Source organism: Labrus bergylta, chromosome 19, assembly GCF_963930695.1.
Source record: "Labrus bergylta chromosome 19, fLabBer1.1, whole genome shotgun sequence".
Lineage (NCBI taxonomy): Eukaryota > Metazoa > Chordata > Actinopteri > Labriformes > Labridae > Labrus > Labrus bergylta.
Window position 1 is genome coordinate 11664647 of NC_089213.1, and position 24464 is coordinate 11689110.

A 24464-nucleotide genomic window follows, 5' to 3' on the forward strand; every position below is an offset into this window, starting at 1 on the left:
CCCTCCAAGTTTACCTGTGAATGTGTGTGTGTGTGTGTGTGTGTGTGTGTGTGTGTGTGTGTGTGTGTGTGTGTGTGTGTTGGTGTAGGTGTGTACAGACTGAGCTCCACTGACTGGAATAAAAACGACAGCCTGTCCTTTGACTCCAGAGACATCCACATGATTGACAGATGGTTACTGTACAGCTGCTCTGCTACCGTGTGTGTGTTTGTGTGTGTGTGTGTGTGTGTGTGTGTGTGTGTGTGTGTGTGTGTGTGTGTGTGTGTGTGTGTGTGTGTGTGTGTGTGTTTACATTTCCTGCTATACAAACAGCTGGTTCAGTATTCAAACAGTAAAACATCATTGCTGATAAACAATCCGTCTCTCAGTGTCTCTGACTCCTCCTCACTCAGCACGGAGCGAGCTGATTGGCCAGGAAGGGGAGGCAGGGTTGTAGGCGGGACAAACAAGGTGTCAGGATGGCGTCTATTGGCAGTCACTTCCTGTCCATCGTCTGAAGCCCGTCTGATCCAAACACTCTGAAAATGTCGGCTTGTTTTTTCCAAAATTCAATGTTTGATTCGGAATGGTTTGATCCGTCCTCCCCTCTGAAAGGTTGTTGGTATGATCCACTGCGGCAAGGTTGTTTATGAATGACCCTGAAAACAGGTTATAAAGGTTTCAACCCCCCGCTGGGTAAAGTTTAGACTGATCCAGCTCGCCTTTACACTCAGTCGTGCCCTCCCAGTAAGTCTGTTGGTGGGCGTGTTGGCGTCTTTGGAGGGGGCAGCGGCCGAGGCGGTGGTGGTGGTTTGGTGTTGGTTCGTCGTGGACTCCCTGCCCCCCCTCCCCCGTCACTGTCGGCTCTGTCTGCTGGGATTGGAGGAGGCGGCGGGGGGAGGCGGGGCAGAGACATGGAGCCATGATGGTAGTGGAGAAGGTGGTGGGGGTTGTGGCGGTGGTGACCTGGCGTCGGGCCTGACTGAGGGACCCTGGAGCAGGAGGAGGCTGAGGAGGAAGAGGAGGGAGGAGGAGGAGGGGGAGGGGTCAGTGTGGCTGGTCGTAGGCTCTGAATCCGCCGACACTCCTGACAGATCCTCACGTGGCTGCACCCCTGAAGGAAGCTGCGGGGCAGGGCAGGCGGGGCCACCAGGGCTGATGCTGGATTGTTTGTGGCGTTGGCGCCAAGCGGGTCCTCCAGGAGCCTCTGTGGCCCCGGGCCCAAGTCATGACCTCCTCCAAGTCCCAGCCCCGGCGGGCCCCCCGTCAGAGGACCAGCACCGCTGTACAGTTTGCCGTTGCTCAGACGCATGTCACGGACCAGACGGATTGGGCGAGGGGCGGCAAGAGCCAGACGGGACGGATGACGTAGAACTCCGCCCCCGGCGCTGCTCAGAGGGCGGCGGCGGCGAGAACGAGAACTCTTCTTACAGGAGACGGCGTTTCTAAACTCTGTGAGCATCTCCTGACAGACAGACACCTGAGTGAGAAAGAGAGAGAGAGAGAGAGAGAGAGAGAGAGAGAGAGAGAGAGAGAGAGAGAGAGAGAGAGAGATGTGAGGAACGGATGGCTACAGAGATAGAAGATGAACGTTGAAATACGACATCGCTGTTGTCGTGGTCAGACAACATGCTGCAAATTCATCCAACTTGTCGGGAGCAGTGCTTACCTGTACACTGCACAACAAACGACGCATGATCAAATAAAAATCAGTCGAGCTACTCGTACATGGTCAGTGTGTCAATGTCTTTCATATCATCTCTGTCATGTGCCATTAACTTCACTAAAGGATACTCCAAGAAAATCATATTTTCTATGAGTTCATATCTCATAGATTACAGAGTGTATCAGTCTTAATGTTCAGAAAGCAGCAAGCAATGATTCAAAATACAAATAACCAATTATTATCCCAATTCAATGAACCAATGATTAATACATATCGAAATGATATGTATAAATATGCATACATTTATAAATATACAAATACAAATATACAAATATAAAACGTGACATACAAATAAATTAACTAATTTGTATAAATAAACGTGTATTTGTAAATATATTTTCGAGATTTTAAAATAAATATGCTTGACTTTGTGTGTGGATTCTGCATTTGTGGATCTCTTTTGGGCTTTTCTCTCGATGACGTTATTTTGAGACATTCGTACCGCACACTGCCATCCACAAATGAATACCCCCAAATTCAAATGCGAATACACCCTCCTCTGAACAACCAGTAGATGGAAGTGTTGTGCAGTGACATCTGTCTGTACACTGGCTAAGTGGACTCATGTATACTGTCTAGTAGATAAAACAAAATGGCACTACAACCCACAAGAAACAGTTATCACTAGTTATTACTTACCCATCCAGTTAGTCCACTGTCCTAACCCTAACCCTTCCATGTTGTTGATCCTGCAGCAGTCATAGACGGTAAATTTGGATAAAAGTGTCTGCCAAATACCTAACCATAACCATAACCAGCGGTGGCTGCACAACATTGCCATCTACTGGTTGTTCAGGGGAGGGTGTATTAGTGTATTCGCATTCAAATTCAGGGGTATTTATTTGTGGATGGCAGTGTGCGGTAATAATGTCTCAAAATAACGTCATCGAGACAAAAGCCCAAAAGCGATCCACAAATACAGAATCCACACACAAAGTCAAGCATATTTATTTTCAAATCTCGAAAATATATTTACAAATAAACGTTTATTTATACAAATTAGTTAATTTATTTGTATGTTATGTTTTATATTTGTATATTTGTACTTGTATGCATATTTAAACATATCATTTCGATATGTACAAATCTTTTTGAGACAATTCTATCTCCATAAAGTACTGACACTTGAAAACTGATACCTGAAAACTTTGCTTTAGTAGCATAATAAAGTATTTGTTTGGATCTCTGCACGCATCTAGTTGTCCCACAATCATTTACCTAATGTCAGGAGTTAATAAGCTGGTGGAAAATTGTATGACCATTTCAATAAAGCACATTCTGATCAACACACAGACACACACACACACACACACAGGCGGATGACCTACTGAGGAGTTTGAGCTGATGCTGAGGCCGGGGGCGGGGCAGGAGGAGGAGGACGAGAGAGGAAGAGGAGGAGGAGTAGGAGGGTGATGATGAAGGTTTACCTCGTCCGTCTCTGCAGTGCGCCGCGTCGACCACACAAACTCCATGATGGCCACAAAGACGGCGATGATGAGGCCGCAGATCAGCACCACGAAAATCCCACCGATGTTCTCCATACCGAGACCTGAAACACAAGAAAGACACACAAGAACGCAGAGAGGAGCTTTAATGAATCATATCTGTTAAACACATTTCTTTATATACACTGATTATAACAATGCTAACAAAAACTTTTCTTGATGCATAATCAAGCAACAAACTCTCCATGCCAAGACTGTGTGAAAAAAAGTGTCCACTGGAGAATTTCTCCAACAGTGAGTCAGTCACCATTGAGCCCCATGTCAAAATGTTGGACTTTACAGCAGAAATAAAGACGTTTACAGGCTGCTTCAAAAACACCGTTTGGTCTCTATAGCTCATTTCTTTATTGGTAAAAACTTAACAGGAGATGGGACTTTTTTTATAGTCGTGTATAATGACTTTAGGTCACAATTTCCCAGCATCAAAGACTTGACACCTGTGAATGTTTGTCTAACCAGAAGTAGCCCAGCAACAATACTATGATGCTATATATACTATGAGAGGGAGCTTTCTGATTGGTGGTCAGTGGACCAATCAGAGAGCCAATTAGGAGTTTGGTCGTGTTGACTGACAGATGGACGCATTGGGGCTCCTGTTAGGTTGATTGAAGTTCCAATAAGGCCATATCCATCGTTTGCCTTTATCAGTAACCAATGGACGACGTCACAGACACTATGTCCATGTTTTATACACTTTATGATTGGATATGAATGACGAGATCTGTCCCGGTGTGGATTCTTCACATGTTTACTGTTACTTCAGAAAGTTATATAAACAAAACAACAAAATTCTGCCTAACATCCACTGGATGGTAATAACTGAGCTCCTAACAACAACACGAGTGAACCCCCTGCTCCCAAATTATAGAACTAGTTCAGTGAAAGGACGAAAACGCCTCCATTACAGCACTTTTCTTTCTCTGTGAGGACAGTTAGGCTTTAGAGGAACACACACACACACACACACACACACACACACACACACACACACACACACACACACACACACACACACACACACACACACACACACACACACACATACACGCGCACACACACAAACACTGACTAAACAAAAAAAAGCCACTGAGTACACTGCACAATCAGCAACAAAGAGACACTTGATTAGCCTTAATGGGTCTTAACAGGATCTTAATGGCTTGATTTTCCCAGGCACTAATACTTAAGCACACACACACACACACACACACACACACACACACACACACACACACACACACACACACACACACACACACACACACACACACACACACACACACTGCTGTGTGACCTTGTTTCCCCCTCACTCTGGGAATGAGAAAAAGCTGTAGGAATGGATGACAGAGAGTAGCTGATCAATACTCAGACAGGACTCACATTCCCATAATGATCGTCTCCTTAAAAACATGATTGCAGCGAGACAGTCGATGAACAGAAACCGTCTCATCTCGTTACACACGGGAAGAAAAACGAACACGGGTCAATACTGGAAACACTGAAGGAAAAAGTCAGGGATGTGATCGATGAGGGGACACAAATGAGGCCCAGGCCGAGACGTTGGAACAGAATGTGTCGGAGGATGGCGAGGGCGGTTCTGTTGGCTGTGATTTTTACACCTCAAACATTAAACAGCTCAAGAATGACAGCATGAAAAATGATTCATTTGATTAGAACTGATTGATTATTATAGCTTTGTGTCATTGTTGCATCTGTTGGTGATTCATATTTGGGGTAAAATCTCTGGATCGCGTTTAAATTTAGCAGAAACATTTGACTTCTTCTGAAGCACTATCATCAGTTCAGGGATGTTCCTAGAGACTAATTTCTCTGTTGATTAAACACAAATATTAAACGGATAGTTGTGTATTTGGGGTTGTATGAGGTACTTGTGGATAGTAGGTTTATTAGCTAGAGTCAGCTCGGCCACTTTCAGGAGAAACCAACCGGAGCTCCTGCACTGAACGAGACGGGGGGTGATTTACCACGAAATGTACCTAATGTTAAGGAAAACTGAGCAAAAATATCAATGTCGAGGTAAATGTTTCTTTTCCGCTACCAAGCCACTTCCCTTTAGCACTACTTTGGCACACCACATAATGTTCCTCCGCCTGTAAATTGAACACAATGTATTTAACACGGCTAAACACGGGACGGGATCACAGTGTGTGCTGGTGAACAATGTCAAACTGGTTTGCCATGGCTAACGTTAGCGGCGCTAACCCCACCAGCATTCAGTCCTTCTTGCAGGTTAAAGCAACAATATGGAACTTTCCCACCTTTTAACAGTAGTTTCAAATGTTGATAGTACAACAACCTCACTCCTGACAGATCCTCATGTGGCTGCACACCTAAAGGGAGCTGCAAGGCAGGGCAGGCGGGGCCATTAGTGCTGATGCTGGATTGTTTGTGGCGATGGTGCCAAGCGGGTCCTCAAGGAGCCTCTGTGGCCCCGGGCTCAAGTCAGAACCTCCTCCCAGCCCCTGTCAAATTTCCTGTAACATACTGCCAAACCGCTCTACACAGTTTGGGGTCAAGCGGCCTGTCCACTGTGCTAGTTTACATCCAGGAAGTGGAGCAGGAAGAGAAAGTGCATGAGTGCGAGCTTTTGCCCCATCTAGTGGCGGGAAGTTGCTTTGACAAAACATTTTAACCATAGTCGGTTTTGGACCCTTTTTAGGGCTCATCGTGATTTGTTTGTGCAAGTTTCGTGTGCATTTTGTCATTTCCACACTTCTCAAACTTCCTTCCCTGAGCGTGACTTCACTTGAAAATGGCGGCTGTGTGACTCTGGTCTATAATCTGGCGGGTGGGGCTCAGTGGTAGAGTCAGCCATCTCTTAACTATTTCGATGGCGGCGTGCAAATGTGTATAGGTTGGTGTTAAAGTGCTTTGAGTAGTCAGAAGAAAAATAAATACAAACTCAAGTCCATTTACCATTCTCCAATCTGTGCCCTCATTATGAAGATCTGTAAACAGGGTCAGCTGTTTGTGTCACCCACCTTTGGCCCGGTGGTCCTCCTCTTTGGGACACTGTCCTCCCTCCCACCAGCGTCTCTTCAGGATCTCCAGCCTGTTGTTCTCCTGCAGCTGTAAGATCCCCAGAGTGATCTCGTCTCTGAACGGAGAGCCTGCAGAGACACCACAAACGCAGAGTCATTCAGCGTCTCTCTGAAAAACAGACTGAGGCTCACATCTGACAAAACAAACATGAATCAAATACAACAACCCGTCTGGTTCCTTCTTGCTAGAGTAAAGTGAAGGTGCAAGAGGACAGAACCGTCCAATCGATGAGTTCCATGTCTCAAGAGATGGATCAAAACATACACATAAATGGAGCCATATTTCTAAAGAGGTGCTTTTGAAGAAAAGCTTCAGCCAAGGTCAGAATGTTTGACTGCAGGAATAGTTAGAATTTTCTCTCTATTCATATTTTGTTAGCGCACCTTTCTGAAACATCTCTGCATGCCGCTCATTCAGCTCCTGTGTTCAGTGTCTTGCCTGTTTTTTAAACTCATTGTCCTGTGTCCAATTGTACTGTCTACCTCTTGCAAATGTTTTCCAATGTGGTTTTCATGCTACAAATGGCAATAAACTGAACTGAACTGAGCTGTGTTTCCATGGGAGAAAAAAGGCACCCGGAGCTCACCTGCTCACCTCAGCTTTTGTTCAACATGTTGGGCTTAAAATAACACACACAGCCTGTTCTCTGCAGCTCCGTGGGTTTTTATATCGACTTTTCCTTTCAGGGAGCAGATGTGCTGATAAACTGAGAAATACTGAGAGAGTCCAGAAAGAGACGACGCGGCAGGTGCTTCTTTCAGACAAATTATAGAAGCCTGCTGTTGTTTTGAATCTCGCTTCACACCTGAGGTCTTTGTTCTGCTTTATTCCAAAATAAATACAGACTTCTGTGAATGGGCAAGGGGAATTATAAAGTTTGACTTTATGCAGCAGCAGCATCGTGTCTTTTCATGTTAACAACGTTGCTCATTTTCTGTAGGAAGAAGACATTACCTGGTGTAAATGTCAGACATCTACATTTCTTCAACCTCAGTAAATCCTATTTTCCTTTTCAGCTCACAACATACACTTGGCTCCTCTCCAGATATTGATCTGCTGCTATGAGGCGTCTAAAGACCCTGACACACCAAGGAGATCGTCCTAGTTGGACCGTCAAGTGAGTGGTCGTCGTTCAAGTTTTTGCATTGTGTCCGGCTCTGTCACAACCTGTCTGTCTTTTTTTGGCTGATTCGACATGTTAAATCGGTGTCGGTCAGCGCGGTTGGTGAGAGGGATCTCTCTGATTGGCTGTTGGGAGGTTTCATTTATCTTCACCTCTCCTCACAGGTTCAGGAAAGTCCCGTGAGGAAGCCGCTGTAGTATCCATGCTTTCACCCATTAGTGCGGTTTCTCCTTATTTGTCGCCTCCGCCTTTTCTTTTTCCACGAGAAGACCAAGGGCTGACAACACCAGCACCATTTTTAAAACGTTTTATCAGACATTATTCTTCATTAGTAGGTTACCTATAATACGAGTGGTGACCGACAGCAGTGTGAAAATGGTCTTCTCGTATCATAACAACGGGCTATCGCCGCCCCATAAGATGGTTGATAGTTTTAAAATGATATATCCACAATGAGAAGTTGAATGAATTTATGAGATTCCTACCAACAGTGATGGAAAGAAGAACTTATAGGCGGAGAAACAGAGAAGAGGAATACATGAGAAACCTGGTTAACTGGGTAAAGGAAGCAGATCGAGAGGAATAATAAAATGTAAATAAATTAATTCAAATGAAGACACTGAAGGACCCCCTCAGCTTTCTGTTTTTTCCTCCATCCTCCTCTGTCTTTACTGGACTTCCTTTAAGTCTGTATTCTTGTTTATTAAATAAAACAATGTGTAAATGTGTCAGGATGAGTGAAATAAAGATGAAACGTGAAAACATGAAATGTAACAACCTGATAAAATACAAAGAAAAAGGTAGGATGTTAATATAACATACACTGCTACCCTTTAAACTAACAGAGAGAGGATCGATCTCGAAGGTAATCTCTGAGTCGTTTTTATATTTCATTCATACCCGTCAGTCATTTTTTTGGTCGTCTGCAGCTGTAAATTATGAAGCTTTCACCCCGACTTTGTCCCCGTCCTCTTCTCCATTCATCTTCTTTCTTATTCCATTAAAAAGTGAGGATGACTTTCACAGGGTGACGGACAGCAGCGAGATAAGCCCGTGACAAAGTGATGACACTTTTACTCGTTAGATCCTCCATATTTTACAGATACCAAATGATTCATCGTCACCTCCTGACTACCTTTTCTTTTTGCGCCGATATAAATTCATAAATGCACTTTCTCTTTGGAAGTCAAATACCTCATCTGGAAAGTTTCCAAGACAATGATTCACTTCAGATAAGATTTATTTACAGGTATGGGTCACATATCAGAGATCCTGTTCCCGCCAAGATCAGAAACAGTTTGGCTTACATGCTGTTCTTTCCTATAAGTATGTGACAGTATTTACAGCATTTACATAATACAGAATGACACTATATCAGAGGGAGATTTGGGCCAGACATGAGAAATAAAAAGTGAGAGGAGGAAGATTTGTTTTTCAATATGCAGTTCAAGAAAAAAGCAGAATACTGGAGAGAGGTTAGAACGCAGAACGGTTTACAGACCGATGCAGAGCTGGCTAAACACTGAAGCTTCAGTGTCCACCACATGGCAACCTGCGTGAGCATCGACTCTAGAACAACACTCTCGACTTTATTCTTGACATTTTGACTTCTTTCCTTGAAGTGCATAATCCTCTAATCCTCTTCCGTACAATTAATCAGAAAGTGTTTTGTTTCTTTGTGTTGCATCGTTTTATGTAAAATTAACCACTCCAAACCTAACATCAAACTGTCTTTAGAGCAGCTGTGGGTTCTCATATTCAGACTTTCTTGCTGATGCTAATCGCTCACTGTCAGTCAGCGCGGTTAACATGAGAGACGGCGTGGATCAGGGTGCACCTGAATGATTCTGCTGATTTTATTGTAATTACTTAACAGGCAGGTTGACTGACAGGCTGATTCCCCCCCAAAAAACTAATCTTATTTCTCCCTCTCCGTCCTCTTGCTGTTCTCTCTCCGCTCTCCACATCTGTTCCTCCCTTCCCCCCATTAACCATGCTAATCTATACGCTAACACTTATCACCAGAAACAAATCTGAGGCGGACGGCGAGGCCAGGCCAGACACCGGCAAGAGCAGGCCGACGCCTAATTGGACTCAGGATGGATTTAATTTAGCAGGAGGAGCAGCTGCGCAGAGACTCTGACCCGGTTAACTGCTGAAACTGAACCGACACACGAGGAGCCGGGTGGACTGTAACACAGCCTCAATATATCGCGGACAATATGTGATGTGACAGTTGACTACACACAGAAACACTGCAAATAAACCAAGGAGAGAGGATACACAAAGTAGCAGAATAGTTCAGTTTATGCTCTTGATGAAAACCTGCCATCTGATTGGCCTTTACTAAATTGTGCCAAATTGTGAGACTCTTATTTTCTCTCACACACGTAGAAACAAAAGGTGATTGTGGTATCTTAAAAGGCTTTATATGCACATTCTGTATGTTCTGTTCACACAGACGGGACGACACTTCCTTCAGCTTCTTTTATGTTTCACTCAGAGGCTCCCCACACCCCTCAGTAGGTGCTGGATTTCGAAAAAAGTAGAAACCCAAGGAAAGATTTTCTTAGGCCTGTAAAGAGAAACAGGCTTTGTAACAAGAAAAAAGGAAAACAAAACAATCTAATCAACCTGAAACCGACATCCTATCAACACATGTCGGCCTCTCTCCGTCTCACAGACACACGCTGGTGAAACAGGGAACACGGGGCGGGGCAAGTGTGGAGGGGAGCTGAGGGATGAAGGAGGCGTGTCTGAAGAGAAAGTTTGCGTTTCTGCTCTGAAAGTCACATATAGTCTTCCTATAAAGCTGGGACCTATTTCTCTATACTTCAGCCACTAAATGGATAACAGGTCTTGGAGTTGTTCCAGCAGATTCTCTTTGTTTTTGCCATTGACGGAGTTATAGTTTTACTCTTAGTGTGTGACAACATTACTTCTCTGGCTGCAGATTTTTTTAACCTTTGCGGTCATCTTATCAGAATATACGTTTTAGAAAATAGCCTAACTCACCCAGAGGCATGCCGATGCCGTATCCTTTGGTGTCAAGCAGCCCTCCGATCTGCGTCAGGTTGCAGTTCAGGCTGCGGTAGTACTCGTTCATGGTGCTCTCCATCAGGAAGGCGTACTTGGAGTTGAGGACGCGGGCGATGCCCTCCTCGGTACTCTTCACGAACACGCTGGGCTGCTTGGAGTACATGTAGTTCCACATCCGCTGGTACGTCTGGTACCGCGAGTTCTGGGGGTGGAGGAGAGGAAAGGGGTGGAGGAGAGGCTTTTCATAACCACTGACACCAGAGACACACGTTAAAAGATAGTTTACTTAAATTGTATATACGTTTTTACAGCTCAATGGTTTCCAGCACAAAGTTTGTTTAGTGATTATTATTATCTTATTCTACTGTGAAATCACATTTTTTAGAGGGCTTGTGGTGCGTTCCCCTGAAGTCGAAAAACTCCAACCCTGCAACTCTGGCTCAAAATCCATGATGGCTGCTCGGTGATTCAACAGTAAAGTATAAGCTGTACATTAAAGTGTTTATTAGCAACTTAGACTTTCGTGTAATTAAATCAATCACAATGATAGTATTGTGCAAGCTTCTGCACACAGACTATAGCAAAGGTGTGTTGCTATCGCTAGGTATTAGCTAAAAATAAAAACTTTGTTACCAACTTTTAACTGGAATGCGGTGAACTCAGGGGTCATTCCCGGCTCCTACATCTGACTTCTGAGGTAAATAGAACGCTCCATCCTTGGAAAATCACAACATTTACACCTTGCTAGACATGATAAGATGCAGGATGGGATTGGAGTAAAGTCTTATTAATGTTTTTGATGGAATCATTGCTGTCATCTTTAAGGAGATTTAGATTTGTATGATTTATGAGTTTCTGAGATGCTCTTTATTTCAGGGACACAACTAGACAGCGATACTGTGTTTGGTATTTCTGCTTCAAGTACTTTGCTGTCGTTCTATTTACCACTGAGACCTTCTGGGGACACAGGCAAAAAAAAAAAAAGGTTTCCCATGCTGACGAGAATATTTTCTTGTGCAGCAGAAAGTTTCATACGATCACTAGAAAATATGTAATGTGCACCTGACAGTTTCTGCCGTTCTGTCTCATAAGATGAGCTAAACGGTCTTTGGCCATCTCTGTAGGCGGAGAGATCTCAAAGAGCTTCACATGCACACACTGGTACATACGTTAAACTTCCTCACAAGCTCTTAAAACGTTCTTGTGAACACACAAAACCTTCATGTGAGCCCATGTTTCCGGTGCAAAACATAAATGGATTATATTAATGTTTTCAGTCCATGTCTCTTTAAGGGCTCCATGAAAAACTGCATTTGTTACAAGTCTCACCATGAAGAAGGTCATGGTGGACCCTCCGTGGATCGTCCCGTACTGGATGTTAGTCTGGTCAGCCAGGTCATCCGGAGACTCGATAGGGGCCTCCATCCTCTGGACGGTGAGGAAGGCCGCCAGGTTGGCCGTGTAGGACGAGATGATGATGAGGGTGAAGGCCCACCTGAGAGGAGAGAACAGCTTTAACCTTTATTTACCCTGAGAAACTTTCAAAGCTCACTCCCTCCATGAGGAGCTGTGAGCAGGAGGCAGGAGGCAGACAGATGGAGCGCTCTGCAGGAAACGTCAGGATTTTTAGGTAAAAATCATCAACCTAAACATGAACTCTGTCGGCAGCAGAGAGAGCGGGACTCCTCCGCCGCAGGGGAAATGAGACAGAAGTGATGAGCAAGGGAATTATGAGGAGAGGGAGGCAAACAGAGAGGGAAATGGAGGAGAAGAAAAGAGAGAGAGAAATTAAACTCAAAATAAATAGAGTTAGGGCTCCTGTCATTTTCCTGATTATTCTTTGTAAAGTCCTGGTTGTGATTTGATGGAACATTAATATCAGACTAAAATAAACGTAACACTACAAAACACACACCTGACTCCAATTACCTGGAGCCTTGGCTTTATGCACTGCTCTACCCAGGGTTCAGTGTATATAATATAAAGCCCGTTTTGGCTCCTACTAAAGGCCTGTTGAAGCTTTGGGTTTGGCATTACGGCCACCGCCATCAAAGGTTTTTAGTGCCATGAATGACCATATATGGACAGAGGGTGGAGCTTATCAAGGTCATACAGTCTGTGGATAGCTCATTAGCTTGCTCAGGAGCTAGTTGACCATCATGTTTCCAACTAAATTAGATTGTAGCTCAATCAACCAATCCTTGTTCGTATAGCGCCAATCCATAACAGATTTTTGTCTCAAGACACCTGCGATCAGAAAATGAGCAGGTGTAGAGCGTACTCTTTCAATTCGAGGCTCGTCGCACCCGATTATTTGTCCAAATAATTCTGAAGTGTTTGGTGTCAATCGGGCTGCCTCCAACAGAATACCCACAATAGCCAATGAGAGCGAGCAGACTAGGAAGCGTCACAGACTGGAGGCGGCATACTTCTACAGCTCACGCTGCGAAGTGCGCCGCACCTAAACGTCTTCTGAGCCCACAGGAGTCCACCCACGCTGAAAACATGCTGCACTGCATTGGTTGTTTTTGTAAAGATAAAAGGTGCTGCCAGCTCAAACAATGAAAAGAGTAGACAAAGGCCCTAAAAAAGGTAAGGGGCTCCTTTGTTTGCTCACGTCTAAGGCAAGAGCAAAAGCCGCAGGTAAATATACAAATCAGATTATTACTGTTACTCAAAGCCATCACGTCCCTAACTTTAAGTCTGAATATCATCTAACAGGTGAGTTACTTATACGGACTGTGATCCCACTGTGACACCAACAGGTAGAGACACACTCTCTTACATCACGCCCCAGATATCCGGCTGTGAGAGAAGAATAATGAATAAATAAATGAGCTATCGAGATACAAGGCTATAAACATGTTCATGCCTTCTGTACGGTTGGACATTATTACATGGGGCTCTGTGGGGATTGACTCACTTTTGGAGCCAACCTCAAGTGGCCACTCGAGGAACTGCAGTTTTAGGCAGTGTCTTCGTGTCTCCTCAGAGTTTCCTGCTTGGATAAAACCAGCCCGTCTGTGTAGATGCCTTATTGGCCTCATTATTGAAGAAAATGTATATTGTTATTTTCCATAAAATGCTCAACACACTTGTCTCAAATTAAAGTGTTATTGGAGTTTGTCTGAGAACTAAAGCCCGGCCGGCTCGCCCGCCAACAAGCCACTCAGGAAACAGTGTGTGCAGTTTGAGCGGCAGCCATCATGAGTTTTTATCAGCCTGGCAAGGCTGTCAGAGAAAAGATGCTGATGAACCCTCCAGTCCCTCCAGTCCCCCTCCACCATCTGTCTGACAGCAGCTACTGGGAACGAGGGAGGGAAGGAAAAGAGGAGAGAGAGAGAGCAGAGGAGGAAAGAGGAGGACCAGAGGAGGCAGAGGAGCGGAAGAAAACGAGAAATGAAACTGACATCAACAGTTTCACCTGAGAGCCAGTTCACCATCTGTTCATGTTCACCTAATGTTTCCGATGAGGGAGGGATGGACAGAGAGCAGCACTGAGCAGAGAGGAGGAGATACACCGTCACATTTTTTAGTTTATGGTGACAATGAAATGTCTCCCCTGACAGCTTAAGGACTATACGAGGATAAAAAACAAAATTCTGATAAAAACTGGGTGAAAGAGAAACATCTGAGAATCACAACTTCATGTTTTGTGACGGCCTGTGTTGATTTTTAGTTAATAGTACTGAACTCCTATCCACTAGATGGCAGTGTACATATCTTTCTTCAGCTTTTAGACTGTATTGCTGCATCTCAATTCGGAGATAGCCTCCTTTCAAGGACGCAGCCTAAGGAGTCCGCCTTCATAACCTGTGTAGACCACTCAGGCCGAACTGAAATCAGGTGGTCTGGTCCACACCGCCCCTGTCGACTAGCAACCTCAACAACTGCAGCTTAACTAACTGATATAAAATACCCTGATTATTACCCCCAAACACTTGATTGAAGAGCAAACCACTGTTCTTTATCTTTATTAATAAGCGAACATTGTAGAGAGCTGTCTCAAGCCACCCCCTCCTCTCTAAGAGTCCATGCTCACGCAGGTTGCCATGTGGTGGACACTGAAGCATCTCCAATATTGATCCTAGCACTGAGGCATACATACATGCAGGTGGAGGGACCAAAACAGAAACTTAGAGGACACTTTTGTTCAGAGTCTTAAACACAAGCTGACTGTGTCGGTGTAAAAACCTACCAGACTCCGCTGACGCAGCGTGTTGACAGAGCGCGGGGCATGATCTCTGATCCCTGCTGCATGAAGCCGCCCACTGGGAACCACAGACTGTTCCCCAACGTGTACTGATTCTCCAGGACATCCCGCCGCTCCCGCAGGCACGGGTGAGGGTTGTACCACTCGTAGGGGCTGAGTCTGAGGGCGCAGAGATACACACTTATTTAGACCAACTCTACATTGACACTTGAACCTTTTTATAACTTTTAAATGACATTAAAAAACAAAAAAAATCGACAAGGTTAGCTTCACACTGTATTTAAGATGGACGACATGACAGCTTGCTAAAAGTGAAGTCAAAACATTTAGAGCTCCCCCTACTGACTGGCTGCACACACACACACTCTCTCTCTCTCTATTTCTTCACACACACACACACACACACACACACACACACGGAGGCAGGTGTGTTACCTGGCGGCGAGGAAGAGGACGCAGCTGACGGCGAGGTACGCCAGCAGCATGAACAGCCAGACAGCCGGAGAGAAGGGATCCAGGAAGGAGAAGTAACCCGGTTTACGGCCCTGAAACACACACAATACCGACAAAACACACACTTGGTCAAATTCAAAATACTCAATCTATCAGCACATCAGGCCGTCTGAAGTAGATTGCAGTTTGATCCAGCAGAGGGCGCTCTCAGCGTGACTTGACCATCATGCCCTCTTGATCTCAATAAACGAAGACAGGAGTTGAGGCAAAAGGAGCCGGGCGCGATCAAGTAAAGAGACTTTTGTTTTTGTCCTTTCAGATTGTCAACAGGCTGTTGGCTTTAAGCTCATAAGTGATGCGGTGATATGAAGTAATGGAAATATTTTGTGTCTGTGGCCGGCGCTCGTAGGCGGTGGGGGTTAAAAAATTGACAGCCCCAGCAAAAAAACAGAAACTGTTTTCCCAGTTTGTTGTGGAAGGACTCGACTGGCTTCACTGATCTCTGAACATCAGCAGCCTGCAGCATTTTAATGATGAACAAGACCGCTGATTGTGAAGAGGCAAAGAGTGCTCAACATCTGACGACCACCATCATCAAAACTGACCTCAGCAGTCAGTTATTCTATCTTGACGCTGAAGGGGATACAATCTCTGCAAAAAGATCCACAGCCATGAAGGACTAACTCTTTAAAATCAGCAGCAACTAAAACTTGACTTTCTCTGATTATGTTTAAAATCTGATGACAAAGAAAGGCAGTAAAAAGTGAAATCAGACTCCTATGAAGACAATCAGACTCAGGTTCAGACCTGCTGGACACTTATAGGACTTCATCAGATTTGGATGTTAAGGTCAGGTTGACCCTCGTACCTTTTGGGAGGTAGTAGTGTTGTAGTACTCCAAATCGGTCTCCAGACCATTTTTTGAAAGTTTCACAAATTGAAAGCATTTTTACTCTGGCTTGTCTCGGTCTCAGACTGGGCAGACTCCTTCTCCATGTCATTACTGTGACTAGAAAGAAAACGCCTCTTTTTGAAAGAACGAATAACTTCGATTAATTCATTATTTGATTTGATTATCTATATACTGCACCTTTAAGGAGTTCAATTTCATTCATATATCAAATATGAATCTATAAAAGTATAAGTAAGGAAATGTATCTTCTGCAAGTCATGAGGGGAGGGCACAAACTAAACTAAACTAGTTTAACAAACATTTTTATGACCTTAGAAGAAGCATATGTAACTCATGTTATGAGCAGTGCTGTGATATGAATCTGTAGATGAAGACCCTGCCCTCTGCTTGTGATCACTTTAAACATCATCACTCACATCAAAGCTCAGTCGACTAAATTACCACCTGTCAGTCACAGCTGTCAGCGTCTCCGGCTGTAAAAACTCAACCTACACTTTGAGACTGACAGACGAGCAAACTCTGGATTTGTGTAGTTTCCCTCTTTCATCCTCTCCAGCTCGCCTCGTTTTCTCAGCATGTAGACCTGTGATTCAAATAAAACTACACAAACCAGATAAATGGATTGAAAAACTCCCAGATTGGACGTTATCACAGCAGATGACTGAAGCCGTTAAAGAGACATTTAACTCTGTTTCTTTTTTTTTCATTCATGCCGGTTTTAAACCACTGAATAAAACCTGATCTCTCCGTCTTCTACCAAAAGTTCAGAATGAACACCTCGTAAAACAGACTGAAGGAGAAGTCAGCAGATAAGAACGGGGACGTACAATGAATCCTCATCTCTCTCATGTTTGTGATATTCTCTGTGTTACCTTACCAGCAGGTATCCTCTGTGGGATTAAAACTACTTTAACATTTTTTTAAACTCAAATTGAAGAGTAAAATGACTTTGCACATTTATTAAGACATGTAGATAGGAGAGTTATGTGTTTATTAAAACAGCAAGCAAACTCCGGGATTCTGTCTCATATTTATTGGTAGCAATGTTTGGGTGTTAGACCTTCATCGTTTAAAGAAGAACAGCCATCTTTTTTTCTTTTTTTTTAAAGATGTATTTTTGGGCTTTTTGGGCCTTTACTGTAGAGATAGGACAGTGGATAGAGTTGGAAATTAGGGAGAGAGAGAGAGAGAGGGGGGGGATGACATGCAGGAAAGGAGGCACAAGTTGGACATGAACCCAGGTCGCCTGCTTGGAGCACCACAGCCTCTGTAAATGAGGTGTGTGTGTGCCCCAGAATGGTCATCTTTTTTTTAATGATTTTTTTTGGCTATTTGTGCCTTTATTTGAGAGATAGGACAGTGGATAGAGTTGGAAATCAGGGAGAGAGAGAGAGAGAGAGAGAGAGAGAGAGAGTAGGGAATGACACGCAGGAAAGGAGCCACAGGTTGGATTTGAACCTGGGCCGCCCGCTTGGAAGACTACAGCTTCCATACATGGGGCGTGCGCACTAACCACTGCGCCACCAGCGCCCCTATAGAATACCATCACTTCTATCTGAACCAGTTCTCTTGCCCGCTTCAATCACTCCAACACCTGTTGTTCTGATGTTTGTTAATCCTTTATGTCTGCTGTTCAATCATCTACCACATCGGTTTAGTTCATGTAGACCCTGAATCATTCTGTGCAGAGCGTCACATGTTTTCTTAATAATACTGATGTCACTTCCTGTCCCTGCTGCTGATGATGTCAGAGGTCCTTGTACGTGCTGTGATAGCTCCCTGTGCCTGTGACGGAGGGAACAGCGGAGTGATAATATATCGAGCACTAATGAATTGGGAGCGGCAGCAGCAGCAGACATAAATTCACCGAGCTGATCACCAGAGGGCAGAGCTGCTGATAAACACAACGCCGCCTCACTAATGTGTGCGCACGAGTCAACAGCCCGAGCAATTAAACAGATTAGCATCTTTAAGTGTGCTCGCCAGCTATTTAGATCCAAGTTGAGTGTGTGTGTGTGTGTTTAACAATGTGCATAAAGCGCTTTATACCTCCAGACATGATTGTATCTTTTATTTAGGTACTTTGAGAGTCACAAAAAGAAACATGTTGTTTGTTTGTGTGACGTTCAACAGCTTGCACAAAATCAAACGAGCGCATGTGTGTGTGTGTGTGTGTGTGGTGTATTCAGAGTGTTAATTAGATTAGATTACATTCAAACTAATAAAAAGCTGAATTAACTGTCTCAGCAATATGGGTTGCTTCCATAAATAAAGAAGAAAGTGCGTGGCTTGTTCGTGGATTGACAGCTGCATCGTCCTGAGGAAAAACAACATCAAACCTGTCGTGGACGCCGTCAGATTAAACCATTTCCCACACCGGATCGGAGCAGAAATGTGCGACATCATTTTTGAGGTGTAAACTTCTAAACAATGAGTGAAGTAACGACACACGCGTTAAACCAAAACTCTTGATTTTCAAAAGTGAAACCAATTCTGAAGTGTCTTCAACCTGCAGTCTCTCTAATGGCCAGCAGGGGGCCGTGAGTTTTTTTTTCATTCCCTCAGTAAACATTGTCCTAATGACTTTATGGTCTTGAGCTCTAGTGTTAAAGGTAAAATATGTAGAATTTTATGACAATGTATACATAAAAAATGTAAACGAATTAAAAATGGACTAAGCCCATGTTATATATAATTTTTTGTTGAGTACTTACATTACCTCAAATATTTCAAACAGTTATCAAAGACAGAGAAATCCGTAATTTTATAGTTGTAGCATGTCTTGTCTGCCATGACAGACCAAACATGTTTATCGTTGCTGTATAGAAACACCAGAAGTTACATCAAAGACAGCTGCATAAGAAAGTGTGGGCTGCTACTGAAAGCTGCCGTACTGTTGTATGTGTGATAAAAACTTCATGTAAATTATACTCATTACACATACATTAGCTCGTCTGTAAACATATTCTCTTCCTCAGGTTGGTTTCACCCGGTCGTCATGACTACTGTCAACCCGGAGCAAATTTTCACCGGCGGGGGTCGAGGGTGGAGTGGCAGAGAGAATCACTCCCATGATTCCCCTTTAGCCTCGGCGTCATCTTTTGTTATTGTTTTTGTTATTCTTTTGTTCCCCCTGGTGGTGGATTTTACATACTGTGCCTTTAAGTCTTCTTTAATACAGCACGATGCTCACTTAGTAAATAACGGTCTCATTAAGAGTCAAACAGACTTTATCTACGATCATCTGACACTACTTTATATTTCTATTCCATTTTATGAAGCACACTGAGTTTATGTTTGATGAGAATCTGCTACAGGAATAAAAAGGCTCCGACTTTAAATCCAATATGTTAATCAATAAATAAACACTAATGTGTTGTTATGAACTAAAGTTCTTAGCGCTTTATAATCAGTTTAAATGAGCTCCAGCCTTCCCAGCTGCAACAATAAAGGGATTTTATGTTATAGAACAAATATGAATCTGAAATGGACTGTTGTGCTTAATGAGTGCATGATGTTTATTTTGGCTTAAATGTTTGTTCATTAGCTTCAGAAACATTTTGAATACAGGACTTTAGCTTGTGAGTGTGTGTGGGAGTGTGTGTGTGTGTGTGTGTGTGTGTGTGTGTAACTCTCCTCTGCATGCTCAGTTAGTCGGTCTGCGTAATTCTGTGTATAATGTTCACCAGTACTGCTCTCGATCAGAGCAGTTTAGAGTTTTGAGTTAACGACATACTGGCTACAATACTGGACCTGGATGTTCTGTTTTTCTGACCATGTCGTCAGATTTCACTCTGATCCAAGTGGTGAAACCTCCAATTATGAAGAGTGAAGCAGTTCCTCGAGTGTGAATAAAGCGTCAATTTTACAGCAGAAATAAACATGCCTGCAGTCTGGAACAAAAAGAGTTTTTGTGTTTATGGCTCCTTTCTTTATTGGTAAAAAATGCACAGGGGCTGATATTTGTAATAACTCACCGGCCTTGATTATAATAAAGGAACAGTGTCTCCCCCCGCCCCCTCCTCTATAGAGTCGATGCTCACACAGGTTGTCATGTGCATTAGCCAGCTCTGCATCGGTCTGTAAACCTTTCTGTGTTCTAACATCTCTCCATTTTTCAAAAGCATCTCCAATATTGATCCTAGTTTGAGCACGTTTCTGCTCGTGGAGCTTATTAGAAACATGCAGAGGCTTTTTAGGTCGGGTACAATCACTTCTATCTGAACCACTTCTCTTGTCCACTTCCATCGCTGCAACACCTGTTGGTTTGATCTGATAACTGGTCTCATATCTGGCAAACTGAGGGGCGTCCAAAACGGCTGTGTGGGGGTGTCTTAAAACCGCTTACCTTCTCTGGTCCAAACAAATCCAGAGCATTCAGGAGCAGAATCTAAAGTTAGAAGGAGGACATACTGGCTGCTGCATTGTTGTCAGAGAAGCCAGCACTTCAACATAGCATGTTTCCTTAATGTCTGATCATATAGTAAGGTCAGTTACCTTAAGGTCTTAAGGTCACTATCATTTCACTCACTCCACATCTTACTGATCAGACCTTTAAGGCTATGAATTCTGTATAATTCGGTTTTCCAGGAGGCTCAACTGACAGCTAACATGTCCATCTAGCTGACAGGAGGTAGATGGACGTGTTTCAGCAACTAAGATATTCATTCTGCACACCTCAACTCCATCTCTTAAGCTTAGGTGGAAGTTAGTTCAAGTCAGCACTTCCAATATGGCGTCCGCGATCGCTGAGCTTCATGGCGCCTCTTCAGAAACAAACAAGCGACTACATCCATGTTTTTTACAGATTCTGCTTTGATTGTCAGCTCTCTGTGTGCGCCTGAATCAGCTCTGAAGATTAAAATGTGCTCCCTCTCAGTCCGCTGAATCCTTAAGTAAACACTTCAGAGGATGGAGATGAGGCTCTGCGGTGTGAGGACGGCCTCACATTAAACAGCTGAGTGATGGCGGAGTGGATCACAGCGGACTGGATCAAACACAGAGGACAGATGGTGGAGGTGAATACTGATGAGCTGCAGATGTACAGTATCTCTCTGCAGCACATCATCGGCTGCACTCGGAGGCGACGCATCATTATGTTTTAACGACTAATTAAATAAATGTTTTATTAACATTTATTGTCATTAGATTCACATTCACACTGCTCGGACCAGCTGCTGCTCACCGACGCCGAGTTTAATCATTACAGGTCTAAAAGCTCCACATTGATGTTTTACTGAGCCAAGCGTTACGAGCCACAGTGTCTGCTTAATATCAGGGTGCAGCTAAATGTTCTCTGGCTTACTAGAGACAAGGGACACATAAAAGACACAGTGTCAGATTTCACTCTGATTGTCGAGGAAGCAATCTGAGGGTTATCCTGGAAAATTCACCACCACTAGCTCAGTTAGCACTCAGCCTGGAAGCTTAAAGGGTACACATAATGAAGAATCCACTTGTAGTGTTTTGAACATATATTTGGGTTGCCTCTACCGACCCACAAAATGTGAAATAAACCCATCCAGTCCTTTGTTTGTGGTCTTACAACACAGAGAAAAATGCTCCGTTTCAAATTTGCTCTCCTTGTGACATCACAGTGGGATTCTGGTTAAAAAAAAAAAAACCCTCCCCTCCCCTGATATCTCCACCCATGGACTCCACCCCTTGCCTAGAACAACATTTTTGAGCAGGTCTGCCATTTTATTCTCTCTACAGAGGAGTGATGTCTACTGGGAAAACTCAGAGGGGGCTCGTTGCATTTAAAGAGACACACACACCAAACTTTTGGTGTTGGTGAAATTTCAGCAAGTGCAGAGTTAATTCTACTCCGGATGGAGTCAAATCCCTGAAACTTTACTCTCAGTTGAAAAAGAGTCAAAATCGAGTGTAAAAATGAATTGTCAATTAATCAAATCTGTAAGTGTCACTACATTTTTCACTCTGAACTCTGAAGCTGGATGTGACTTTTAATGTGTTATTTATCCCGCCCTGTCCCCATAATCGAACACACACCGCCAGAAGTCATGAAGACTGCAGACTGTGTTGACTTGTGGATTTAGCCTGACGTTGGCCGGTAAGAAAATCAAACGTTATGTTCAAATATAGATATTGATACTCTTTTTGTGTATGGTCTCTTTTTCAAATATTAACCACTGTAACACTGTTAGCTTATTTTATGCTGCAATATCTAGTCATCTTATTCTCCTCCTAAGTAGCTTACTTACTCAATTATTTCATCTTGCTTAATATTAAATGTGATGGCAAGGACCATAGCTATGAGAAATATTTCAGAGATATTGTCCCAATGAACTGTTTATTAAGAAAAGTATGCTAAGTTTGCTGTGTGAGTGGTAAGATATCTCCTGTTAGTAAGACTAAAACCAGAATTATTTCTGTTAAACAGCAGAAAGATGTAAAACAGTGAATGGTTCATGTTTGGTACGCTGCCTTGCTTGTTCACAGCTTGTCCCACAGCATGTTGCTACGCTATCTTTATGCAGTTGTGCTATAAGATTATTAACTAAATATTTGATGTGTGTATTTTTTACTGTGTCTTTGGTGTGTCTTTGTGTGTATGTGTGCGCATGCATGAGCAGGAACAGATTGGCCAATACAGGTTGTCTTGCTTGGAGACTGAAGACAGTCCAACTCAACACCGATGGCTCATGTGAGATTCCAGGCCTCATTTCCAGGACTGATAAGTAATATTGTAATGAAAATGAGAGAGCATACATTGTTTCATATTGCTGTATGCTTGTACAAAATTTACAATGTTTTAAAATAAATGTGTTTTACCCAGACATGATCTTTTTGTTTGTGTATTTTTTTTAGTAATTCATTAAAGCAATGTTTACACCTTACAGTGTTAATATGGGGGTAACACTTTTAATAGAAAGAGTGAATTTCTAACACTACATTGCAGTGTTGAGCAAAAGTGACACTGGCCAGTGTTACCTGGTGTTAAATTTTAACTCCAAAAAGAGTCAATAGTAACACTTAGTTATTGTTAAGGTACCAACTTTTCAAAAAGAGTTAAATTAACACTTTTCACTGATTTTGCTGTGTGACAGAGCTGGTTTATACAGGGTCACAAACCTCCTCTGGTGCTTGATTCATGTTATATTTTGACCACAGGGGGACTGTTTGAAAAGGTGGAGAAGGGGGATAATATGTCCTCTTTAAAGCACAGAGATCGTTCGTAGTATCTACAAGGCTAGCAGCCTCGTTTGGACTCCTTAAAGGAGGATTTTGACGAGCATGACTTAACAGGGATTTTCGGTGGGGACTTCCTCGACATCCAGGATGGCAGAAGCCAAGAGAACAATACTGAGCAGCCCTCTGTGATCTGACGCAGACAGAGGCAGGTCTGATGATGGGAAATACAGCACTGAGGTGATTCACAGTGGCTTCAAGGCTATAGCGGCCTCGTTTGGACGACTTTCTAAGAGCTCGCTCATCACCAACGTTTACATCACATTCACATCATGTGGGATGCAAAACTGAAAAAGACTCCTCCGTGATTTTAGATGAAAAAGCTCCTGGAATAGATGAAATCATGTGTGTGAGTTAAGTCCACCTATCATGTTTCAAACTCTCGACATAAAGAATGAAATAATGTTTAGAAGTGGATTCAGTCGTGACTGAAGCAGCTTCACAAAGCTTCTTGCACAGATTTTGTTTGGATTTCATCATATTCTCAGGTAGATTTCTCTCATTATGTGTCCATCATCCTTTTTCAAACACGCTAAGTTTATTTATTCAAGTTGCGTTCACTGACACAGAACACAAACATTACCCGTCCAGAGTTTCATTCTTTTCTGCTCTTTGGAAACAGAAGTAATCTGTCGCTTGTTTGTGACTTCCCAGCATTTGCACTTTACATGCTGTCCTTCCTCTGTCTGCTATGCAAATACACAAACGTCCCTGCTGGCCTGTTTGCAGTCTGTTCAAAAATATCCAACCTGAGCCGGCCTCGGTCACACTCATAGGAAGTGCAGACAAGCGGCGTGCATGTTTCTTATTCCAGTCATGGAGGCAGAGTCACCGATCCTCCCTCAGAGGTGGAAAAACTAATATTTTTCAAGCCACTGCTCCTGTCACCTTCCCCTTGATGGACTCGCATCTTTTTCCTCCAGCACAGAAGAAGAAACATGCCCTTATTCTGTGTCCTCCGCTCTTCTTTCACCCCCCTCCCCCCCCCCCCCCCCCTCCCCTCCCAATGTGATCTCTCTGGTCGGAGGAATATTTGCTGTTTCTTCATCCTGATCTCTCAGTTTGACTGTGTGACCAGAGCAGGCGGGGGTTTGTTGTTGCCTCCAGCATGGCGCTGCAGAGGAGGCGTCTGCTGCTGTGTCTGCAGCGTTTTCTCTCTGAATTCATCAAATCACGGAGCAGACGGAGAGAGCAAGAGCGAGAGCGAGAGCGAGGGAGACAGACAGGAGATGTCAACA

The 24464-nt window shown here is 43.6% G+C and overlaps 1 protein-coding gene across 3 annotated transcripts in view; it reads right to left on the bottom strand.

The window, feature by feature from the left end:
• Positions 1–15: 15 nt before the first annotated feature.
• The window catches only part of LOC109988989 (glutamate receptor ionotropic, kainate 5-like), a 176628-nt gene continuing 152179 nt past the window's right edge, over positions 16–24464 (bottom strand). For 2 of the 3 annotated variants that reach the window (XM_065948216.1, XM_065948215.1), the window contains exons 15-21: positions 15084–15193; positions 14634–14807; positions 11765–11930; positions 10412–10637; positions 6213–6341; positions 3034–3254; positions 16–1459 (exon numbers count right to left, since the gene is read on the bottom strand). In XM_065948216.1, coding sequence (XP_065804288.1) covers positions 710–1459; positions 3034–3254; positions 6213–6341; positions 10412–10637; positions 11765–11930; positions 14634–14807; positions 15084–15193 — 1776 coding nt within the window. In that variant the 3' untranslated portion in view covers positions 16–709. The remainder of the gene's footprint in view (positions 1460–3033; positions 3255–6212; positions 6342–10411; positions 10638–11764; positions 11931–14633; positions 14808–15083; positions 15194–24464) is intronic. The other variant, XM_065948217.1, reaches the window with a different exon arrangement.